This window comes from Trachymyrmex cornetzi, unplaced genomic scaffold (genome assembly GCF_001594075.2).
Source record: "Trachymyrmex cornetzi isolate Tcor2-1 unplaced genomic scaffold, Tcor1.1 scaffold21, whole genome shotgun sequence".
Lineage (NCBI taxonomy): Eukaryota > Metazoa > Arthropoda > Insecta > Hymenoptera > Formicidae > Trachymyrmex > Trachymyrmex cornetzi.
In genome coordinates, this window is record NW_017296741.1 from 2,357,054 (window position 1) to 2,378,841 (window position 21,788).

At 32.6% G+C, this 21,788-nt stretch overlaps 3 protein-coding genes across 5 annotated transcripts in view; 1 reads left to right on the forward strand and 2 right to left on the reverse strand.

Moving 5' to 3' along the window:
• LOC108759943 (Wilms tumor protein homolog) overlaps positions 1–11,984 on the forward strand; it is a 13,337-nt gene extending 1,353 nt beyond the window's left edge. Inside the window, exons 1-5 of one of the 2 annotated variants that reach the window (XM_018505673.1) lie at positions 8,861–9,322; positions 10,088–10,334; positions 10,532–10,762; positions 10,949–11,094; positions 11,594–11,984. In XM_018505673.1, coding sequence (XP_018361175.1) covers positions 9,296–9,322; positions 10,088–10,334; positions 10,532–10,762; positions 10,949–11,094; positions 11,594–11,893 — 951 coding nt within the window. In that variant the 5' untranslated portion in view covers positions 8,861–9,295 and the 3' untranslated portion in view covers positions 11,894–11,984. Of the gene's footprint in view, positions 1–8,860; positions 9,323–10,087; positions 10,335–10,531; positions 10,763–10,948; positions 11,095–11,593 lie in introns of those variants that run through there. The other variant, XM_018505674.1, reaches the window with a different exon arrangement.
• The window catches only part of LOC108759944 (chromatin assembly factor 1 subunit A), a 20,627-nt gene extending 4,913 nt beyond the window's left edge, over positions 1–15,714 (reverse strand). The window contains exons 1-6 of the mRNA XM_018505677.1: positions 15,610–15,714; positions 14,760–14,874; positions 13,627–14,510; positions 13,348–13,499; positions 12,848–13,272; positions 12,603–12,769 (exon numbers count right to left, since the gene is read on the reverse strand). Coding sequence (XP_018361179.1) covers positions 12,603–12,769; positions 12,848–13,272; positions 13,348–13,499; positions 13,627–14,510; positions 14,760–14,835 — 1,704 coding nt within the window. The 5' untranslated portion in view covers positions 14,836–14,874; positions 15,610–15,714. The remainder of the gene's footprint in view (positions 1–12,602; positions 12,770–12,847; positions 13,273–13,347; positions 13,500–13,626; positions 14,511–14,759; positions 14,875–15,609) is intronic.
• Positions 15,715–20,339: 4,625 nt separating this feature from the next.
• Positions 20,340–21,788, reverse strand: part of xit (ALG6/ALG8 family glucosyltransferase xit) — a 4,717-nt gene continuing 3,268 nt past the window's right edge. For both annotated transcript variants that reach the window (XM_018505529.1, XM_018505530.1), the window contains 3 exons: positions 21,509–21,748; positions 21,122–21,267; positions 20,340–20,808 (listed from right to left, as the gene is read on the reverse strand). In XM_018505529.1, coding sequence (XP_018361031.1) covers positions 20,385–20,808; positions 21,122–21,267; positions 21,509–21,748 — 810 coding nt within the window. In that variant the 3' untranslated portion in view covers positions 20,340–20,384. The remainder of the gene's footprint in view (positions 20,809–21,121; positions 21,268–21,508; positions 21,749–21,788) is intronic.

A 21,788-nucleotide genomic window follows, 5' to 3' on the forward strand; every position in this document is an offset into this window, starting at 1 on the left:
ATGTAATTAACACACCATACCTTAATCTGACGCGCTCGAGTTAGATACTAATTTGACGGGCTCTCCTGGACCCCCGGCTCTATATAGAGGTTTAATATGTGGTGGGGGTACTTATTAGGGTGCAAGCTTTCCCCCTTTATGTTATTCTGACGCGCTCGAGTAAATCCCAAAATCCCCGCTTGGCCTCCCCTACTTTTAGTATAGTAAAATATTATGATAAAATGATACAGGCCGACAAAATTTAGGGGGATCTTGTGCATTGAACTTTGAAAGATCTTTCCGTAGGATTTTGATGCGCTGAAAACGATTACATTGTCCATTTTTTCCATCACCCTCCATTTTTGAAATAATCGTAAAAACAATTTTTTCCAGAAGTAACTTTTTTCCGGCTAAACAAAAAATGATATCGAGGTCTGTTTTGCGACATTTAACTGAGAAATGTTCCAACAATACTAAAAATATTTTTTTGATGCTTATAAAAATGTTTTATGCAAACCGCAAACAAAAAACTTTAGAAAAATCGTAAAAAACCGGAATAAAATTGATAAATTTTGAAATATAAAACCAAATAATTCGAAAGAAAAAAATCGTAAAAAATGTCTGACAAATTATACTTATTATAGTTGTATGTTTCTAGTTTAAATCCTTTTTGGCTTTAAATTCAATAACTTCTAAACAAATGGTTGGAAAAACTAATTTCCAACCATTTTTGTTTAAAAGTTATTGAATTTAAAGCGCCAAAGCAGCGCGCGACATCCTGTCGAGTATAACACATAGCCATCGAATACAGAGGCATGTTGTGAAGTTTTTTTTGGTCACCAATTTCAAATCTGAAGTAAAAAATGTGCAATTTAAAATGGTGGATCCAATATGGAGGATAAGAATTTTTTAAAATCCGTACATGCATCGAAAAAAAAGATTGTTTGCTGCAACAATTTAGATAGTAAAATATGGCATAGCATTTTTATATGACTGCAGCAACCATTTTTTGGTGTAGTAGCAAATTTTTAGTTGTGTTAGCCTATCCGCAATGTCAGTGTATGATTTCGGTAGACTAACGCAACTAAAAATTTGCTGCTACAACAAAAAAACTGGTTGCTGCAGCCATGTAAAAATGCTATGCCATATTTTACTATCTAAATTGTTCCAGCAACCAATCTTTTCTTTCAGTGTGGAAATCGATATCTGGTGGTTTTGTAAATCTCTGATTACTGCCGTAATCACAATTGTTGAATTGAAAATAGCAGATCCAGACAGTAATAGGACAGAATAGTTACATAACTGGACCGTCTACATTTTTATAATATAATCAACATGTGTTTTAACTATTTAAATTAATTTGGTGTCACACTCACTCTGATTAGAGGCGTGAAGAATTGGGAACAGATCTCCCGCATCGAAGGCATCCTTGGCGCGTACGCATGCACGCATGCACGAAACCCAAGAAGAAAAGCGCAGTTATCAGCCCGAGGGTGCGATGGATGCGCTTAACGTTGCGCCGGTGCATGCCGCGAAGCGTCGTACATTATTTACAGCGTGTTGTCGCCCGGCGGGCCATCTGTAATGGCTGTTTTATGCTCCATTAAGATTACGACCGGTGCTCCTCGTCGTGGATACACCGTAGATTAGGCGGCCCGACAATCGAACTGATTTATTCCCTGAATATTCGGGGAATATTGCTAGACCTCCTGCACTTCGTTACCGAGTTAGCGTGACGACGACGTCCGCATGGAAATTGGAGACTGCCTCCACGTGAACTGTCATCGCTATAGAACGATGATTGGTCCCGTGAGATATACATATTGCCTATTTGAGAGCTTGTAAAACTGCGGTTTGACGGGCCAAATGGGTTATCAAAAAAATATATAAGAGAAGACATATCGATATTTTAAAAAATCGGTTAATTTATATAGCTCTTAAAAAATACAAAAATAATCTAAATTTTTCCCGTACGTAAAAGTATTTTATTGACGTCAAATAGTTAGAATTATCGATCATCATTTTCTGTAAAATGTGACATTATAATAAGCGTGATCGAGATTTTAATTTCCCAAATGAGATGACACGCGCACAACAGCGTTTCGTGCTGGTCATAGTGACGCAGGATCTAAAATGCGTCTCTCGCAAGATAAATGCGCGTGTTATCACTGAACGAATAATAAATTTCACGCGAAACGAACTATTACTAATCATTGGTTGATACATTACAATACATATATGTTAAGAAGCATGTAATGTTACTTTCGAGAATATATATTCGTACATACTCTCTTCAATAAAGATAAAGTGATAAACCTTTTTCATAAAATGTTTCATACATGTAAAATCCATTAAAATTCGAAAAGATTTAATAAATTTAGAAAAAAATATAATAATACGTTTGATACAATTTTCGAATGATTAACTCGAATAGAAGAGTACTTATATCCGATGTTGACAAAAAGTAGTTAAAAATATATTTTAAGTTAGTTTCGATCCAATGTTCAGAAAGAATCAAATCGAACTGCCTGACAAGAACCTGCGATGCGATATACGGCAGCCGATGAAAATTGATACCTGATATAGCGCACGGGTACTGAAAGGGTTAAAGTTGCGCACGTGAGTTATGAAAGCGCGAAGTTCGCGGAATATTACGTAGCGTATATGAACGTCAATGTGAGATATCGTTCTGGACACAATAAAACACGAAATCAATCCGATATCCGTGTGTGCCAGCGGATTAGGTGTCGATATAATTGCGGATATCTCTACCGAGATATCTCCGTTTCTTTTTTATTAAAATCTTTATTTAATCGTGTTTTCTTACATACCTCCTGTACTTTAATGAATCGGGTTCCTTATGTATCACTATGTTATATTACTTAGTATTATTTATATATGTGTATTATAAACGTATATATAAAAAGCTGTTTAAAAAAAGCTTCTTAAAAATAATTCTTAAAATATCTTAATCTTTCAGGTGCACTTTGTTAAATGCTTCTTTGGTTCTTATACAATTTTTCCGTAAAGATGCTTTAAAATTATGTATATAATGTAGGAACGTATAACTTTCAAGAAAGCTCCTCTTTCAGAGAAGAATAATTTTATTTTCTCGCGTACTTTTCCTCTTTCTCCGTGGCTTCATTCTCGAAACGGACGCAAGTGCAACGGATTCGAGCACTCGCGAAGATATATCGGATTGCTCGCGGTCGCCAGATAATAAAATCAATCCGCCAGATAAACGTGCGGCCGATGGATCACTGTGTCGTCACCGAGCCGTGGTCTGTTTTTCATAACGCACCACGTAAACCACGATAACTATACCTTTTAGCGCCGCTTCCCCAATCTAAAACCGAATATCTACGTCAACAGACACCGAATTCTCGTGGAAATAAAAAAGCGGCAGAGATTACACATTCAATATTGCATCTTTTACAAGAGGCGCAGCATTATTCATCTTGTATACACAATATACACAATAATGTTATTACATAAGAAACAAACATTTTTATATCGCTTTCTACGCGGTACGTAACAATTAATGCAATTAACTTCTAAAACTTGTACCTGTTTGTACTATATTTTTAGATCTAACGGAATATGCCAATCAGATGCAACAACTGAGCGCTCAATAAGCGGTTGTATTACAATACTAATACAACGCTTTAGAATCATAACTATGAAAAGTTACCCTTGACACTGCTGATCGCATAATCTTAAAATTGGTGTAAGGATAGCGTCAAAGCGTTTATCATCTCTTTGCAATGTGCAGCAAGAAGACGCTGCAATATGCAAGGATGTTTAATTCCCAAGACTCTTTGCAATGTATTTAATATTTCAAACGGGGTGTTGTCTTACGTATATCTTACATATCATCGGCTCTTAGCACGTTAGAAGACTATATCCAACAATATAGAGATTGCGAGATAATATACCTCTGACATAAGTAGTAACCCAAAGAGTCGATTATTACAAACTGCGTTAATGGTTGTAGATAAAGGTGCTAGTTTATTGTTACTTTTATTTAAATTTTTACGCTTATCAATTTTTATAGAATGATGTATTAAAATAGGGAATTGGGGCTGATTGTTATATGGAGTTAATTGTCAAAGAGCTTATAACTCAATCAATATAAGGGAAAGTTTTCCTTTCTTTTTTTTTATTATAAATTGCAGTTACAATATTAAATCGTATAAAACGGTTTATGCCAAAAGCGTCGTGTAAATATTATTAACAATGACTTTTTTTTTAAGAAAATAAAGTTGGTGAATAAATTGTTCTCATCTTTTTTGTTTTTCAGTTCGTTTTTGACATTATTAATCGCGATTTTCTATAATGGTAGAAAATGATATGTCTTAGACTTACATAATTTTTACTGTAGTTAATTAATCATTATTGTATCAAAGTTTATGAATACAATCTCTTACTAAAAATGGCCATGCGAGATAGATTGACCCAAAATGAGCCGGGATTAGGTGACAGTCAATTTTAATCTCTTTAAATCGACATGTTTTTAAAGAATATGTTTACGAATATAATATTTCATATGGATATATTTTTCATTTTTCGTATAGAAACGATAATACGAAAATAAATTATGTATTTTATAATTAAAATAACTACTTTCCTTGTATTACTATTATTTCATGAAATATAGAATTGACATAAAAACTATTATTTGTACATTTTACTCATATAAAATATATTACTATTTTGATTTTTTTACTAAACTAGTTTTTTCAACAGGGATCTTTTTTTTGTTAATCAGTTTACTGGTAATAATTCATATATAAACGAAAAAGAAGTACTACACAATTTTTTTTTACCGTCATGTTACTTTGACTTTAAAAATTTTGATCCTGGATTCATTACCAGCGATCTAACAAAATCCTTATACCGAATACATTCCATGTAAAATACGAAATTATTCGTTTTCACCAGTTTTGGCTAAAAACATTAATTTCGAGTACATCACTTCGATGAACTGGTTAATACCTAAGAGATAGGTATGTTATATAACGTATACAGTAATTAAAAATCTTATATTCACTATTCTCTACAAAAATCATTATTTAAAACTGTGACAACTGGTCTCTACTGTATAGAACACTATGGGCAAATTACTTGCGAATTGTATAAAGATTCACATTTTCACTTTCTTTAATTACTTCACAATTGCATCAAGATTGATCAGAGGCGAATCGAAAGTACATCAAAAGAAACAAAGTCTGAAGAATCTTCTTATAGTCGGGTGTCAGATTAATTTTACCTATGTGATATTATTTTCTGACCAAATGCGATTTTAAGCTCATCAAATGAGCGACAATACATGCAATGTTATATATCTAAGGTCAACCTCGCATCGATAAACGATCGACCGAACTCCTAATGGCGGTGGCTCTCGAGTGAGACACCTTTATCAGGTCCCGAGTTGCGTTCTAGGTCAAAGCCATCAGCGAAACACAACACGTTGCATGCGAAATCATCGAACTTGCGATTCGTTCTCTCTCTCTCTCTCTCTCTCTCTCTCTCTCTCTCTCTCTCTCTCTCTCTCTCTCTCTCTCTCGGTTTCTTTTCCTTTTCGACGGTAATATAATTCGGAAAGATTCCATCCGGTTCAACAGCTCGCGGAAATATTGCTAACAAATCGGAAAACAACCAATGTAAATTCGGACATTCTATCGTAATAATACTTCTCATCAATAACACTGGTCGATAAAATTTCACTTTTATATATATATATGTGTTAAAATATAATCAGTTAAGATCTCTCATAGTACTTTTTGCACTAATTTCAAATCTATCTGCAAAATGAGGAGAGTAGGGTTCTTTGAGAACAAAAAAGATGCAAAAATTAAAAAATTCCTTTACGTATATCTCTGCTGCTTATAAATACAAATAAATAATTCATAGGAAATAGCTACTGAATTTAATACAATTTTCTACTTATAAAAAGTTTCGAACAAAGAGAAATAATTAAGGAAAAGATTTCATACAACGATATATTAGCAAGTGTAAGTTTTTATAAAGATATACGTCGGTTTTAAAAAATTGGTACCACCATAGGATAAATTCTAATTCCATTTTGAGAATCAACGTAAAAAAATACGCAAAAAAATCAGTCAAAATAACCCATTTAACAAAATTATTCAATAATTTCGAATTATATGATATTTAACATGTAAAAAATTTGATACAAACGTTTATACAAGAGAACACAAATTTTAACTCAATTCTATGTACAATCGCTGAAAAAATTTTACAAAAATGTACAAAAAGATTTTTATTTTTTAATATTAGTTTTTACACGAGAGGAAACTCGAACCTTGAATAACATTGGCATAATATTTAATAAAGACACTATATGTCTTGCATGGATCTTAAATATTTTCGAACATGAGACATCTTGGAAGCGGTTAGAAAAGATAATATCTCGGTCATATACCTATACGCATTCTAAGCTTTTGCAATGTTTAATAAATGTATGCAATAATGTAAAAACAATATAAATATCTGCGTACGTGTTCCAATTCTAGTAGTAAAAAATTCTAAAATCTTTGAAAGAATTTAAAAAAAATTTATTTTTAACTCTTTTTATTTCTATTTCGCGAAAAAACATTTATTTCTAACTTTTCTGGCTTCTTTTGTAATTCAAACTATTTCTCGTAAATAAATGAAAGTATTTCGTTCTTCGGTTCATCAAATCGGTTGATCTAATATGAATAAAAAATTTTAATTACTACTAGGAGAATGGAAATAAAAAAATATAGTTTATCGATTATACTTATAATTATATAACAATTCGAATGCTTGAAAAATTATCCGATAAACTATAATAACGCATTATGTCCAGCTCAATTCGATATAGGGTTATAAAGGGTTAAACATTAACTTTTACACAAGAAAAAATTCGAATCTTGGTAAGTATGGGATGTCTTGGAAGCATTTGAGGAAAACAATGTCTCGTTCGTATATATAGAAAAATTAAATTATTAATCTGATTTTCAATGTCTACACTTGCTTATAAAGTTTTATCACATTGCGTTTTATCACATCACGGGTATACACATTGCAAATAAAATGGAACATAGATTTCATAATCTCAAAGCTGCTAGCATCATTTCCATTTGTAATAATCTTATCATAAATAGCATATCTTATCATAAATTCCAGGTCAGTCCTGAAATTTCAGAAATTTTTCGAAGTACATTAAATTTCAAGATAATCCTAGGATTCAAGGATATTCAAGAATCGCTGGATCCCTTATAACGCATATAACAATGGCTGCGTTCAACAGAGACAGCAATTGCCGCAAGATTCTTTAATAAGATTGATTTGTACATTTGGATCCAGTGAGGGACTAAGGGCAAAATCAATTATATTGAAGAATTTTATAACAGTTGTAAAGATATTTTTTCTGCTAAGCGCGCATGTATATTTCTAAATCCACATATAGGTTTCTAAACATTTTTGCAAATTTTTACAGCAACAACTTATAACTTAGCGAAGCCGTCCGACTGTTGAAAATTTCTTTAATATGCTTAGCGTTATAATTTATAATATTACGAGATATTTCTGTCCATGTACATGCGATCGAAAAGAATCCAGCAGCCTGCTCTCCTCAAATTATATCATAAATCGAAATTGTCAATGTATTTATAACAGCCACGTGCACGACAGTGAGACGGCATCCTCGAGATATCCTCGAAGACAAGAGAAAGAAAGAGAGAGAGGGTGTCTTCTCTCTTTCCCTCTTTCCTCAATCCGTGTGGCAGTGAACGCAATTCGTTTGGTGAAATCAGTTCCGATAGCCAGCATCCGAGCATCGCGATTATCCGGCGCGCTGCCCGATTAATTTGCATCTCGAGGGACCGTAAATAAGCGGGCTAACTGCCCGATCGGTAGGGAGGAAATCAAGTTCGATGTGTATCGATTGCGAGTCGCGAGCCAACTTCAACAGCTGAGTTTCATAAGACTCAAGTGATGATCGCAAAAACGATTGCTTAGTTTATTTTAAAAAGAATGTTTTTTTTAATTCTTATAAGTAGCTATAAGTAGCTGTCACAGGATTTGAAAGCTTATTTTGACGAGAGAAGTCAAATCAAGTAATGTCGAAATCTGAGAGAATCTGGAAAACATTAACTTTTCTTAAATCAACAGTAATTATTATTATTACTGATTATTTAAATATGATGTCAAGTTGTCATAAAAAACATTAAAGTAGATCGAGTTTTCCTAATATTTTCTGAATATTTTTAGCTATTGTAACTGTTCCTTTTCTGAAACTTCTTAAGACATTGTTATATCTGTCCTTCTAGGACTATATTTTGGTGCTTATCTATTTCGACAGTTTATCTTCTGTCAGATTCGACAAAAACCTTTCAACATAATTTATGGTCTCTTCAACTTTAAACTTGAACAAAATTTTTTCAAATAACTATAAAGGAAATTCGCAGTTGTTGTGAAATATTTAATCCCATCCTTGACGCGGACCAGAAGGGGATAAAATAACGACGGATCGCCGTTGAGAATGGTGGTGTCGGTGTTCTTTCTCGACGTTCTGGGACGAGCTGGCGACGCGACGTGTACGATCGCCAGGTCCCTGGGGATCGACACGGTGACGGCGCTGGGTGGCACAAGCCAGCATCCTTATCTCGAACTGGGGACCCATACGCCACACACTCTCTCGTCATATGGTCTCGTCGACGTCCTCTCGCCCGGAGGATTCGACCACCAGTTGCAGTATTGACACGACTACCGATCGGTCGTAACAAGCGAATCGGTGTTTTCTATTCCATGTTTCCTCTCTTTCGCAACGTTTGGACGCGCGCGAAATTTTGAAGGTGTATCTTGCACTCTACGACGTTTTGTCACTAGTTTTTATCGTAGTTCTGTATTTTAAAGACCTCGAAGTCTCTTGATTATGAAAAGAAAAATCGCAGACGTGGCATCGTACATTTCTTAGAATGCTTATAATGCTCGCTATTACTTCTCAATTTTAAAGAGACAAATCGCATAAGATTGCGATTATGATCTAATACAAGCGGTTCTTAGGCTTCTTATCGTGCTAAATATACAGCAAATCAAAATCTATCTTTGTTAGATTCACGCGAATAATGATGCGGTGATCAATAAATAGAATCTTATATTGATATTGGGAAACACGATTGACAATTGAGTCAATCTTAAGAGCAATCATGTAAACGCCAGTTGGAATTATTCTGAAAGTTTTCGTTGCGTATAATCGTCAACTTGTATGAAAAGCATATTTTTTGAGATTAGCTGCATCCTAGTTTTGATTTAATTTTTCGATATCATGATCGAGGAAGCTACGACGTTCGATGTGAGTACACAATACAACGTAATGTCGTATTTAATTGCATAACTATGCGACATGTACTTTACGTTTAACAATATCATACTTGACTGCATGCATATATGGAAAGAACGATTTTGTTAAAGCATCTAAAAATTTAGGTAAATACAAATCTAAAAATAATTTTATTAGACCATCAAAATATTATGTGTTAAACTTAATTTTTGCCGTTTTTCGTCTCCAAAATTGATTTGTTTCGAAGGGATATACCTTAATCAAAGTATTATTAATAAAGTATTATTAATTAGTAATAAAGTAGAAAATGGAGGAAATTACTTTGATTAAGGTATTCATTCATCTTCCCTTCGAAACAAATCAATTTTAGAGACAAAAAACAGCAGGAATTAAGTTTAACACCTAATAATTACACAGAACGCTCAAACCTAATAAACAATACTGCAAAGTTTACAGTTTAACAATCAGTTTTAGCTTTCTATAAAATTATTTTGATAGCTTCATAAAATTGTTTTCAGATCTATATCTAGTTAATTTTTAAATATTTTGGCACAACCGTTTTTTACACGTACTTTTTTGCAACAATTAAATTCTGTTCAATTTGTTTAAGAACGGGATAAAACTGGGATAAACTTACTGGAATTAACCTGGGATAAACGGGATAAATCAAAACTGTCATTAAAACGAGAATTGAGTATTGATTCACGTGTCAATATTTATAAATTCAAACTTATAAAACAATTTAAAAAAAATATACATATTTATCTTCATCTACAGATGACGGACGAGCAACTGTTCTCCACTCTTGACTTGACAATGGACACTAACATCGAGAGACAGCTATTTTCCCCGATCAAGACGAATCTACCTAGCGATTACGAAATCTCGAGTACGCTCAGCGACGACTTTGGAATATTCGACAATCAATTAAACATAATAAATCCGACAGATTGTTATACTGATTTAACTTGTTCTCCGCAATCATCTTGGAACGACTGGTCGACCACCAATACCCCTACATCAGGTACTCCTTTTTTTATAATTTATATATATATAAAAAACCAGACTGCAACTAAGTTCAACATAATGCAACATTATTCTCGTTTATTGTGAGATCTGCTTAGACTTTCATTAGAAAAAAAAATTCTAGATTTTATGCTTCGCGCGAGAATCTTCTAATACAAACAGACTTTTCTTAAAATGTGTGCTTAATAATCACAGGTTATTTTAGCGAATTGGGTGAATTGGATTCAGAGCTGGACTGGTGTCTAGAGAAGAGCTGGGACTCCGGTCTTCCGGAAAGAACACCATTGTGCACTGCAGGATGCGAAGGATTTTTGCATCTACCGCCTCTGTCGAATCCGCAACAGATGCCACAATATGAAGAACCATTACTAGTACTCGGCATCGATTTACGAGCGTTGGAAAACACATTAGGAACAAATACAATAGGTACAGGATGTACATTTTAAGACCAAAATAACGTCAGCATTAAAGCGATGAGGATTTTTCAATTGCGACACGAAAAGAAGAGAATAATGAGAGACTATATTGTTTTAAAATAACAAGATTATACTATTTAAAATCATTATCTTAATAATTATACATGAAGACAATTAAAATGCATCTTAATTGCAGATTATAACAACAACCAGTTAAACGACAATCTCCTAATCTCATCAGCAGCTACTGCCGCTTTAGCAACCCACGATTACACTAATCGTAGTTTAGCAAATGCGTCCGAAGATCGGTGCTTCCCATGTACTTACCAAGGATGTCTAAAAGTAATCTTGAGACTTTACGAGATTTATTTGTCAGCTATGTTATTAGTTATTTCATATGTTCAATATACAGAAAGAACAGTTCTGCTGAAGTATCTAAAAATTTAGCTAGCTATAGATCTGAAAATAATTTTGTTTCGACCATCAAAATAATTATGTAGGACGTTCAAACTAATTGTTAGAATGTTAAAACTTTTTACAGCATTGTCATCAACGCTTAAGTATTTTATATAATTATTTTAATGAGAACTAACTCTCTCTCTCTCTCTCTCTCTCTCTCTCTCTCTCTCAACAAAATTATTTTCAGAAAGATCGTTCTCTTTCTGTGTAGTCTTTTAAAAGATAAAAATAATTATAATCTGTGGCTAAAATCATCTTTATATCATAATCGAGTTTTTCTGAAAGATTAATGAATTTTAGATTGACTCTCTCTTAAAAAAGAAGAATTCTCTTAAAAATTGAGTCCTAGTTAAAATATAATATTTATTTCTTTTCATTTTAGGTATACGCCAAAGCATCTCATTTGAAAGCTCATTTACGCCGACATACTGGCGAGAAACCGTTCGCGTGCACTTGGGACGGTTGCGTATGGCGTTTCAGTCGGTCGGATGAGCTGGCAAGGCACCGAAGATCGCATTCGGGCATTAAACCGTATTCGTGCGAGATATGCTCGAAAAAATTTGCACGTAGCGATCATCTGGCCAAGCATCGTAAAGTGCACCGGAAAAATGCCTACCCATTGTTTCACGGGGCTAGAGGACTACGTAGCGGCAAGATAAATGTTTCACCGTCAGAAATCTAAGGCTCCTCTTGTCTTTTAAAATTTCTTTTTAACTAAGAAAGCAAGCCAAAGTTTATCACTAAGAACACGAAATGTCTACGACATAATTTCTACATAATCGACAAATAAAGTACTTAAATTGATTCTATATAAAAATAACAAGATAATTTGTGCCAACTTAATGATATAGATTAGTTTTTTTTTAATATTTTCGGCGGCTAATCTTCCTTGAAGTTATAATATACTTATTTGTGTCTCTATTCAAGAACCACTAGTATTAACTCTAATGAAATAGTATCATAAATGTTGTTAAGATAATCAAAAGATTATATAAATTAAGATAATGTCAGAAATTTTTTTCGAATACCAGAAAGCAAAATTAGTGCGACCGAAATTACATTGAAATGAATGAGATTTACTTAACCTAGTATTAGTGTGACTAGTCTTTATTGGCGGCAGTTAACGTTACTTCGATAAAAAATTATTATCAACGTCGTATAGAATAAAATTATGAAAAAATGCATTATTTTATATCTTATTTTTCGTATGTTTCATATCGTTTAAAACGTTTTTTTTGTCAAAATTAACAATTAAAATTGTGAATACAATCGTAATTATCGAAGACAGATATTTGTGTACGAATACTGGCCATTAATATTCAATAATTAACATCTCGAAATAAATTGCAATAAAGAGCATTTGTAGAAATCATATTATTATTAATTCTTACCTTGTCTTTTGCAAACGGCCGCCGGTGATTTATGATGCTACTTCGTTTTCGCCATGTACCCCAATATGGAGGACGGCGATTTTCGTTGAATTGCAATAATTTCGGCCGGTGCTTCTCCAAGTTATGCGTGTTCGTTATAATGTTGGAACTGCCGTCATTGTCATCGTCTGCACAATCAATTAGATTCACTAAAATATTTAACAAATTATATTAAAAAATTTACATATCATAAACGTGATTTCTACCTAGTAGCATAACTTCATCTTCTTTTGTTTCCAATGGCCACGTTTTGGAATAAGTACGTGGCACTATTCTTCCTTTTTTAATGTCTTCGAGATATAATTCGATTTTATCTAAATCTACGTTGTACTTATTATCAAACAATAATTTATCATGTTTAGTCAACTTCCTTCGACAAATCGGTGCGATTCTCATGTCGGCCTTTATTTCAAAAGGCATAAAATTTTTCACTCCAACAATACTCTCTTCCTCCACCGATTTAACCTCTTGCTTTTTAGAAACAAAAAAGCTCGCAAAATTCGAGGCAGCTTTCTGCTTCTTGCGTTCGGCTTCCAATCGTTCCTCTTCTTTCTTTCTTTTCTCTTCTTCCTTAGCTTCTTCTCGCTTTTTCCGTTCTTCTTCTTTCGCTTCCTTTTCTTTTTGTTTTTGTCTAGAAATAAATTATTTTTTAATATAAAGGAAAGTGTACAACACAAAATGCACAGTAAAATACAATTGTTCTTACTCGATCTCCATTTGTTTCTTAAGTTCCTTTAATTCCTTTTCCTTTTTCTTTTGTTCTTTTTCGATTCTCTCTTTTTCTTCTTTTTCTCTTTGCTTCTCTTCTTTCTCCATCCGCCGATTTGCTTTTTTCTCCTCCCGTTTTTTTTCTTTTTCCTAGCATATAAGAAATATAATATAAATGAATTGATATACATATGTATATGTACAATACAATCACATTAATTTAAACTTATTTTATAAGTGAACAAAAATAAAATATACACCTCTTCCATTTACATACCATTTTTAATTTTTGTTTCTCTTCCTTTCTTTTGATAATTTCCTGTCTTTTTTGCAATTGTTTTGGTGTTAATTTTTTAATTTTATTCTTCTTGATATCTTTGTCAGTTTTTGGAGTAATAGGAGATGCAGGTTTGTCAATATCTTTATCAGTTTCTTTGTCAGTTTCTTTATCAATATCTCTATTCGATATTGATGTATCTAGGTCGCTCAAAGCCTCGTTATCCGAAGATAAAATAGTAATATCACAGTCCGTTTTCTGAAGAGAAAGATCTGTATCCTTATTAACAATACTATCATCTATTTCACTTAGTTGAGATGTATCTAATTCAGATCGAATACATTGTGCGCCTGAGCTTTCATTCATACAGACTTCATTTGTTTCCTTATGTACAGATATATCTTGACAGTCTTTCTGATCTTTTAATTCAGGTAAATTATTATCATGATTACTATCTTTTTGTTCAGGTAAATTATCGACATGGTCACTTTTTTCAATCTCCTTGTCTGTTTTTTTTAGAAATTTAGTTAAGGCACCAGGTTTCTGTTGAGACTTATCCAGTTTCTTATTTTTTCCTAGAGTGTTTCTTTTAGGTGTACTATCGATTTTCTTGGTATCTTGCTGATCACTTTGCCCGAGATCTTCCTTTTCGTCACCTAATATTATTTCAATATCATCGCTAACATCAAGATTTGTCTCACTTGTATCTTCTCTTTTCTTCTCAGGTACTTTACTGACCGAATTCTCTTTTGTTGCAAGTTTTAATACTTTAGAGCTCTTAGGCCCTACCAAAGGTGATTTTATTTTCCTCTTCTTCATGTTAGATTCATTATCTGTACTGTTTGGTGATTTGGAGGAACTTAATATTTGAAATGGTAGTTGTGCTAAAATAATGAAATAATTGTGTAATTAATAAACACACTGTGTAAACATAATTGTTACAACTATACACAATAGGTTTGTTTGTATTGCTTAAATTCTGAAAAATATTTTACACTCAATAAATGTATATTAGATACTTAAAACGTGATATATATTGAAAAGAGAGCAAAGATGCTGAATGCAAAAAATACAAGCAACACGAACAAACTTATCTAAATGTATGCAATATATTTACAAGAAAATCAAATTACCTTGTCTCATTTTCTTTTTTTTCTTTGGCGTTACTTCATGTATCATACAATCACTGTCTTCCGTTGAACCGTCCATACTTTTTATTTGTTAAACCTGGTACATACAGGATGCTTTCTACTTAGTGACACAAATCGACACATTCATCATTCTATCTTTCTTGATATTCAATGAGTAAAGCCTGATCTATAGTGTTCTTTGTTTCCTGTTTCTTGCTTTTTACCTCATGCCTTTTTCCTTCTTGACCAACTATTGTATTTTTTGCCACGTATTTCTCAGTTTTTTCGAAGTTAACTTTTATCACGGGCGATAAAAAACGAAAAACGGGATAAGAGGAAAGACAAAATATTAAAAAATAGCAAAAAGAAACAAGAAACAAAAGTACCTTGCAGAATAGGCTTAAAAAGTAGTAAATAGTAAGAAACAAGAAACAAAGAGCACATTTATTAGACTTTGCCAGCAGAACGACATTTGTGTCACTTGTTACCAAATGGAAAGTATCCACAAATTTTGGAGTTTTTCGTTTTTATAAAGAATGTTGAAATTGCAAAAATAAGACTGCGCGTTTTCACCAAATGGTTATTGAATTGTCGTGAATTTACCTTGTTTTTGAAATACCACAATATTTTTAGCATTTCTCAATTACATTATTACTATATGGAACAATATACAACTGTCAGTGTGATCTGTCGCTATAACCTAAACGAGAACAATTCGCCGAGACAGTTCAGCTGATTTCGCGAAGAGTATGACGTCGTGAACAACGAAGACGTGCATAAAGAACTACGAATTGAAAGAAATGCAATTTTCGAATTTAAACGAACGTTACGTTAAATAACATAAATAACATACCGCCAATTCTACACCACACAGCACACAATCCTAACGAAATCCGCGGGAAACCGCGTGAAAGGAACAACTTGAAGCGATACGGATACCTTGATCGGCTCGATCTTAAAAGTCTGTTCTTTATTCGTGCACTAACTGAACCTTGAACTGAACTGATGCAAGAGGTTTTCTGTTGCTGAACTAGAGCACTAGAAACGTAGGTATTCGCGTCCACCATTTTTATTTCTTTTCCCACTCATTGCTCTATCCCCATTCCATCACTGAATCAGTGACTGTGATGGGTTATGGTTATTACAGGTTACGATTGTATTTGTTGCTTGAAATTTTGTAGCTCCTTTCATTCCTACAAGGTTTCTAACAGCTTAGAAGCTATAACCTATCTCAGCTCAGCGGCAGAGTGGGGAAAGGAGTAAAAATGGCGGATATGCGAATACCAAGAAGACTCTAGTCTTCTTGGCGAATACTCACGTTTATAGTGATAATAATTCTAGTATTATAGTGATGATAATTCTAGTATTATGCAAGAAATTCAATCAATGACTGCGTTCAGCAGAGAAAGCAGCTTTACAACTGTTGTAAAATTCTTCAATATGATTGGTCTTGCCCTTAGTTTTTCATTAGATCTAAATGTATAAACCAATCGTCTATACAAGAATTTTACAACAGTTGCAAAGCTACTTTTTCTGCTGAACGTAGCCAATATCACATTGACGTCAAGATGATAACATTATGATGAGCTTGTAACGCATGAGAGAGAGAGAGAGAGAGAGAGAGAGAGAGAGAGAGAGAGAGAGAGAGAGTAAAATGCACGTATAAAAGAGTGAAATATTCACCTCTTATGGTAAAAAAACGTTAGGATACAAATTAAGATCCTTATACAGGGTGTCCCAATAACTATTATTACTTGAAATAGCTTCCTCCGTATTGTGCAATTTTGTTTATACAAATTTTTCTCTAGACATAGATTCAAAGATATTTCAAATGGTATTAATTTATAGGACACTGTATATTATACTAGATATTATAATTTTATGTTTATATATATGATGCACACAAAGAAACATGTGTTACCGATATTGTGTATGAAAAACTTTAATTGTTTTATAACATTAATTGATTATTGTGATTTCACTGGAAATTTTATAATCTTTGCGAGCGATATATATCGATCTTAATTCCATTATTTCACTGTTTCATTACTTCAGTATCGCAACGCAATAATAACAATTTCTATGCAACATAATAATACAGTTATTTTATACTCCCTTTCAAATGTTATTTACTTTTAGGTTCAAAAATCAAGTTATAATCTTGTATATGAATACATGCAAAATTAATGCACGTTACTATTAATAATGTAGATTAATCTTTTAATTGTGGTTTAACGTACTTTTTATCTTTTCTTAATTTAAAGAATTAAAAAAGTTAGAGTACACTATACCAAAAATTAAAGTGAATCTATATTAGTAGAGAGAGATTAGTCTTACATTTATTTCTGTACAGAGTTTCCCAGTAAATAAGCTGATGTTACTCGTCATTTTGATATCATGTTAACGGCATTTTGACGTTTAGGAAGTCAAGATCACCGTCATGGTATGGGACGTTTTTGCAGTCATACAGTCGTCATTTTGCCATCATTTTGATTATTCTTTTTGACATCATATTCCTTCGTCAATTTGACGTCACATTGACATCACCTTGACTAAATAGTTTTCACTGGGAATATTTCACAAAAGAAGAGAGATACGCATCAAAATGTAAAATTTGTAATTATTCTTGGGCATAATAATGGATGTGATACAAACGTTTTAAGAAAATATATGAAACGGAAACATTCACTAATAATTGAGAAAATACAAAACAAATAAACATTCGTGAGTATCGAAAAATTTCGTATCGAATACATCAAATGACATAATACGATGCAAGTTTTGTTGTAAAAAGTTTGACATGTTGAAAGATAAAGTAAGTCATTTAGCGAACCACTTGTCCAAACTAAACCAATATCATTAATACGAATCATCAATTAAACGAGAATAACGAGTAACTTCTCATCAAATCGATCCTCTTGGAGGAAGAGCAAAGGTGCTTGCTTTATGTTTTTGTATTTATTTGGTAGATAGTTTGCATTCTTATTTTCCTTAGAATTTGTCAAACACTTGAGGGGACCTACAGTTTAACGCCGAATCTGAACGGCGAACACGAAAAATCGCGTATATGGAGGAGCGCAGTGGGATCGAACTCGGATCTACAAATCACGAGTCAATCGCACTGAGCGGCATGCCACTCGGCATCCCACATATATAAAGTAAATGATTTAGTGAACTACTTACTCAAACATGGCATAAATAAGAAAACTACAAATAATACTGGAGGAAATGACATGAATACGAATCATCAATTAGAAAAAAATAACGAGTAACTTATTCTCATCAGATTGATAGACATACTCGCATTTGAAAAAATGAAAAAAAAAAACAATATTACAAATTTTTGTGTTTTATCCTTTTTTAATCGCTCCTTTAGTATGCACTCATATATAACGAACACATAAGAAATCAAATATTAAGTATTTGTTTATCATAAAAATTATAAAAATTTGAGTCTGATATTTAAAACGTGTGTTTTATAAATTTTATCAGTATTTCAGTTAAGTAATTCCATTTAGTTAATATCAAAATAAAATAGTACAAATTTACTATAATGTTTTTATTATAATTTACTATAATAAAATATATTTAAATATTTAATAACTGATGGCTGTTCAGACAGTTTATCTATTCGAGTAATTTTGGAGTCAAGCATTTTTTATTTTCAATAGTATTCAATACTAAACATTTGATTTTTTTAATATTTAGATAATAAGAATTCCAGCTTTGATGTGATTATAAAGTAATGTACTTGAGTGAGAAATTTAACTTTGTAGTAATAATCACAAATATATTTCAACTTTTTAATCTATTGTTTATTTCGTTTGTATTTGCAGATTCACTTTTAAATAGGATACAATAGAGATTCCAATAGATTTTGAAAACAATATATGGAGAAGCATCAGCAATTTCAACTGGTTGTTAACTGGAACTATTGAATAAACTGCCACGTTTGACGAATTAAATATCATTCTTCTATAAAGAAGTATGCTGTTTATTAATTATATTATTAATCATTTATTATGTTAATTAATTATCATGTACGTCATAAATAATTGAATTTTTTCTGCATATTAATTTTTTATACATCTGATATAATGCTTGGATTAGGATTATAAATATTCAAATATTATAATACTCAAGTCATTCGAAATAATTATTGTTACTCAAAAACATTCCAATTACTTGAATGATTCAAATATCAATGTCCGGAGAACAAAGTCTAAAAATATATTAATTTAAATCTGAGCTATTAACTTCAAGAATAGAAAACGTATTGTAAAATATAATATATCATATATGATTTAAGGATACGAATAGTTTAGAGAATTAATCATAAAATTTAACGTTTGGTGAATTAATATTCGGATATTCTAATACAAAAAATTGTAATAATATTTGCAGTATAATATTTACTTATTGTTAGTTTATTTTACTTATAAAAAATATATGTTATTATATAAAGTTTATAGAAATAATCTTTTAATGAAACACGTATTATATATACATATATATATTATACCCTTAGGGTATATCTACACAAACATGTATAGCTACATAAACGTATATATGCATAAAGAAAATTGTCCAATCGCATTTCTCATATAAAGACGCACGTAAAATGTGATTGGATAATTTTTTTTATGCATATATTTATGTGGTTATGCAAATTTTTGTGAATATACCCTTAAGCCTATTCTACAATGTGCTTTTTGTTTTCGATTTCTTGCTTTTTGCTATTTTTTACATTTTGTCTTTTGCCCGAAATAAGTGTTAACAAACTTCAGAAAAAACAGGAAACACGTAGCAAGAAATACAATTGTCGAAAACGGTTGAAAAGGGAAAAGCGGCAAAAGGCAAAAAGCAAGAAACAGGAAACAAAGAGCACATTGTAGAATAAGCTTTACAGGTATTGGCTCTCGCACACAGAACGCGGCAACGTTTGTCGTGTGGCGGAAGTTATCGCACTAACCAATAATCCTATGTTCTTAAGTCGGCCTCACTATGCAAAACTTCTAGAAATGACGTTATATTACTTCCGCCGCGCGGCAAAAGTTGGATTGAGTTCAATTTTTGTCGCGCGGTGAAAATTATATATCTATTACTTCCGAGCAAGCGAGACGTTGATTGGCTATTGCGCCAACTTCCGCCGCGTGGCAAGCGTTGCCGCATTTTGTGTGCGGGAGCCATAAAAGGTCGTCATGTCCTCTCTCAGGTCGGTATTCATAGTCGAGTCTTATTTCAAGACCGTCTTAAGTAATGTCTTAAAACGCTAATGCAGCCTTCTGATTGGTTCGTGACTTCTTAAGATCGTACTTAAGACGGTCGTGAATATAAGATCCGACTATGAATATCGGCCTCAGGTTTCTCTCTGGTGCAGGAATATAGAACAAACCTCTGAAGCGCTGCTCACGCAGAGAAGCTAACCTCGATTACATTCGCGCCAAAAATACAATTTTACTAGAAAATTCTTAAAACTTAAAAATTCTTAAATTTCTACTTATAATAAAATATTAAATTATATAATAACATATTTAATCATCTGACAAATATGCAATTTATAAAAATGTTTTATTTCGCTCAGAAGGATACAAATTATTACTGTAAATCTCTAGCAATTTGTAAACTCTAGGACTGCTTTAATCTGTGGCGATTAGATTTGTCTCCTGGTGTTCTATCACGAGCGTCATTCTGTAGATACATATAATAGTACAGCATCCAACAATAAGTTATACCAATGGCACAGTATATAGAAGTAAATGCTAATGGTAAGAATGGTAGTTTGTCGCCGAGCAACAATTTATGCAGTACCACTTCGTAGATCGTAACTAGTGGTAGCGGTATTACGTACAGCCATTCATGTAATCGTAATAGAGGTCTGCCGTGGTGATTAGTCAAGATTAAAATCGATGAAAGCATATACGCTAGTGACAATAGTAATTTCAGAGAAGACAAGTTATCGGGATATAGCAATGGTAAGAGAGCAGTTTGTCCAGCACTGCTTAAAATAATGAATATGCGCGCGTCTTCCGCATGTAGCGCTGCGAGGACGCTAAAATAATTATAAAACACACTATATTATTATATTTTTAGCTACAAATAAATACATGTTTCATAATATAATAAAACAGTAATTTTTATATGAGTTTAATACTTATTATATAACAGTCTGGCCACGAAATAACAGGCTTTGATTAGCCTGTCGTTTTTGTCAACTTTAGTAAATTAGAATGTAAGATAATATAAGTTTGAATGAAATACTATATGTATATAAAAAAAATTATATAGGTATATGCTCTTCTTTCTCACTCCTGTTTTGACAACTTCACGTGGTCTGACTCTGTTATAAGGCGTATAAGACTTACCACAAAGGAATAATTGCGGTTAATATAGCTTTCTCGTGTACGTGCCAGCCAAACATGAATGAACTTAAAGCACATAGTACAATGCACCTGATAAAATCTTTCGAGTTCACGTAAGGCTTCTTATATAGAAGACACCATAATGCAGGCTAAAATAATTATATTAGTTGTTTTATCTATCCATGTGTATATATAAAAAACATAACAAAAAAAAACAATAAAATATATTTAGGGGCCGATTCTGTAACTTTTAACAATAGTCGTTGATGTCGTTGCGCAGATATTATGTGGAGTAAAAAAGCTGCCCAATGATATCAACGACTGTTACAGAATCGACTCCTTAATACAGAAGAACAATTAAATTACTATGCGCTGCATAGATAAACTTACAAGCATTGTCACAAAAGTCAGAAGAAATGTAACGATAGGAGTTGGAGTGGGTAATATGAGGAAGTTCTGTTCTTGCACCAGGCCACCCGTCATTACTGCAGACTTAACATCTTTCAACCATCCCAAGCGTTTCCATATCACAGACAGCACTTTCTCGGCGCCAATATATAGAGCCCAACTATTCGCAGCCCAATATGAATGCACCAAGCCCCTTTTAAATGGAAATAAACGGGAAATTACCTAATAAAAATGTACATATATATATATATATATATATATA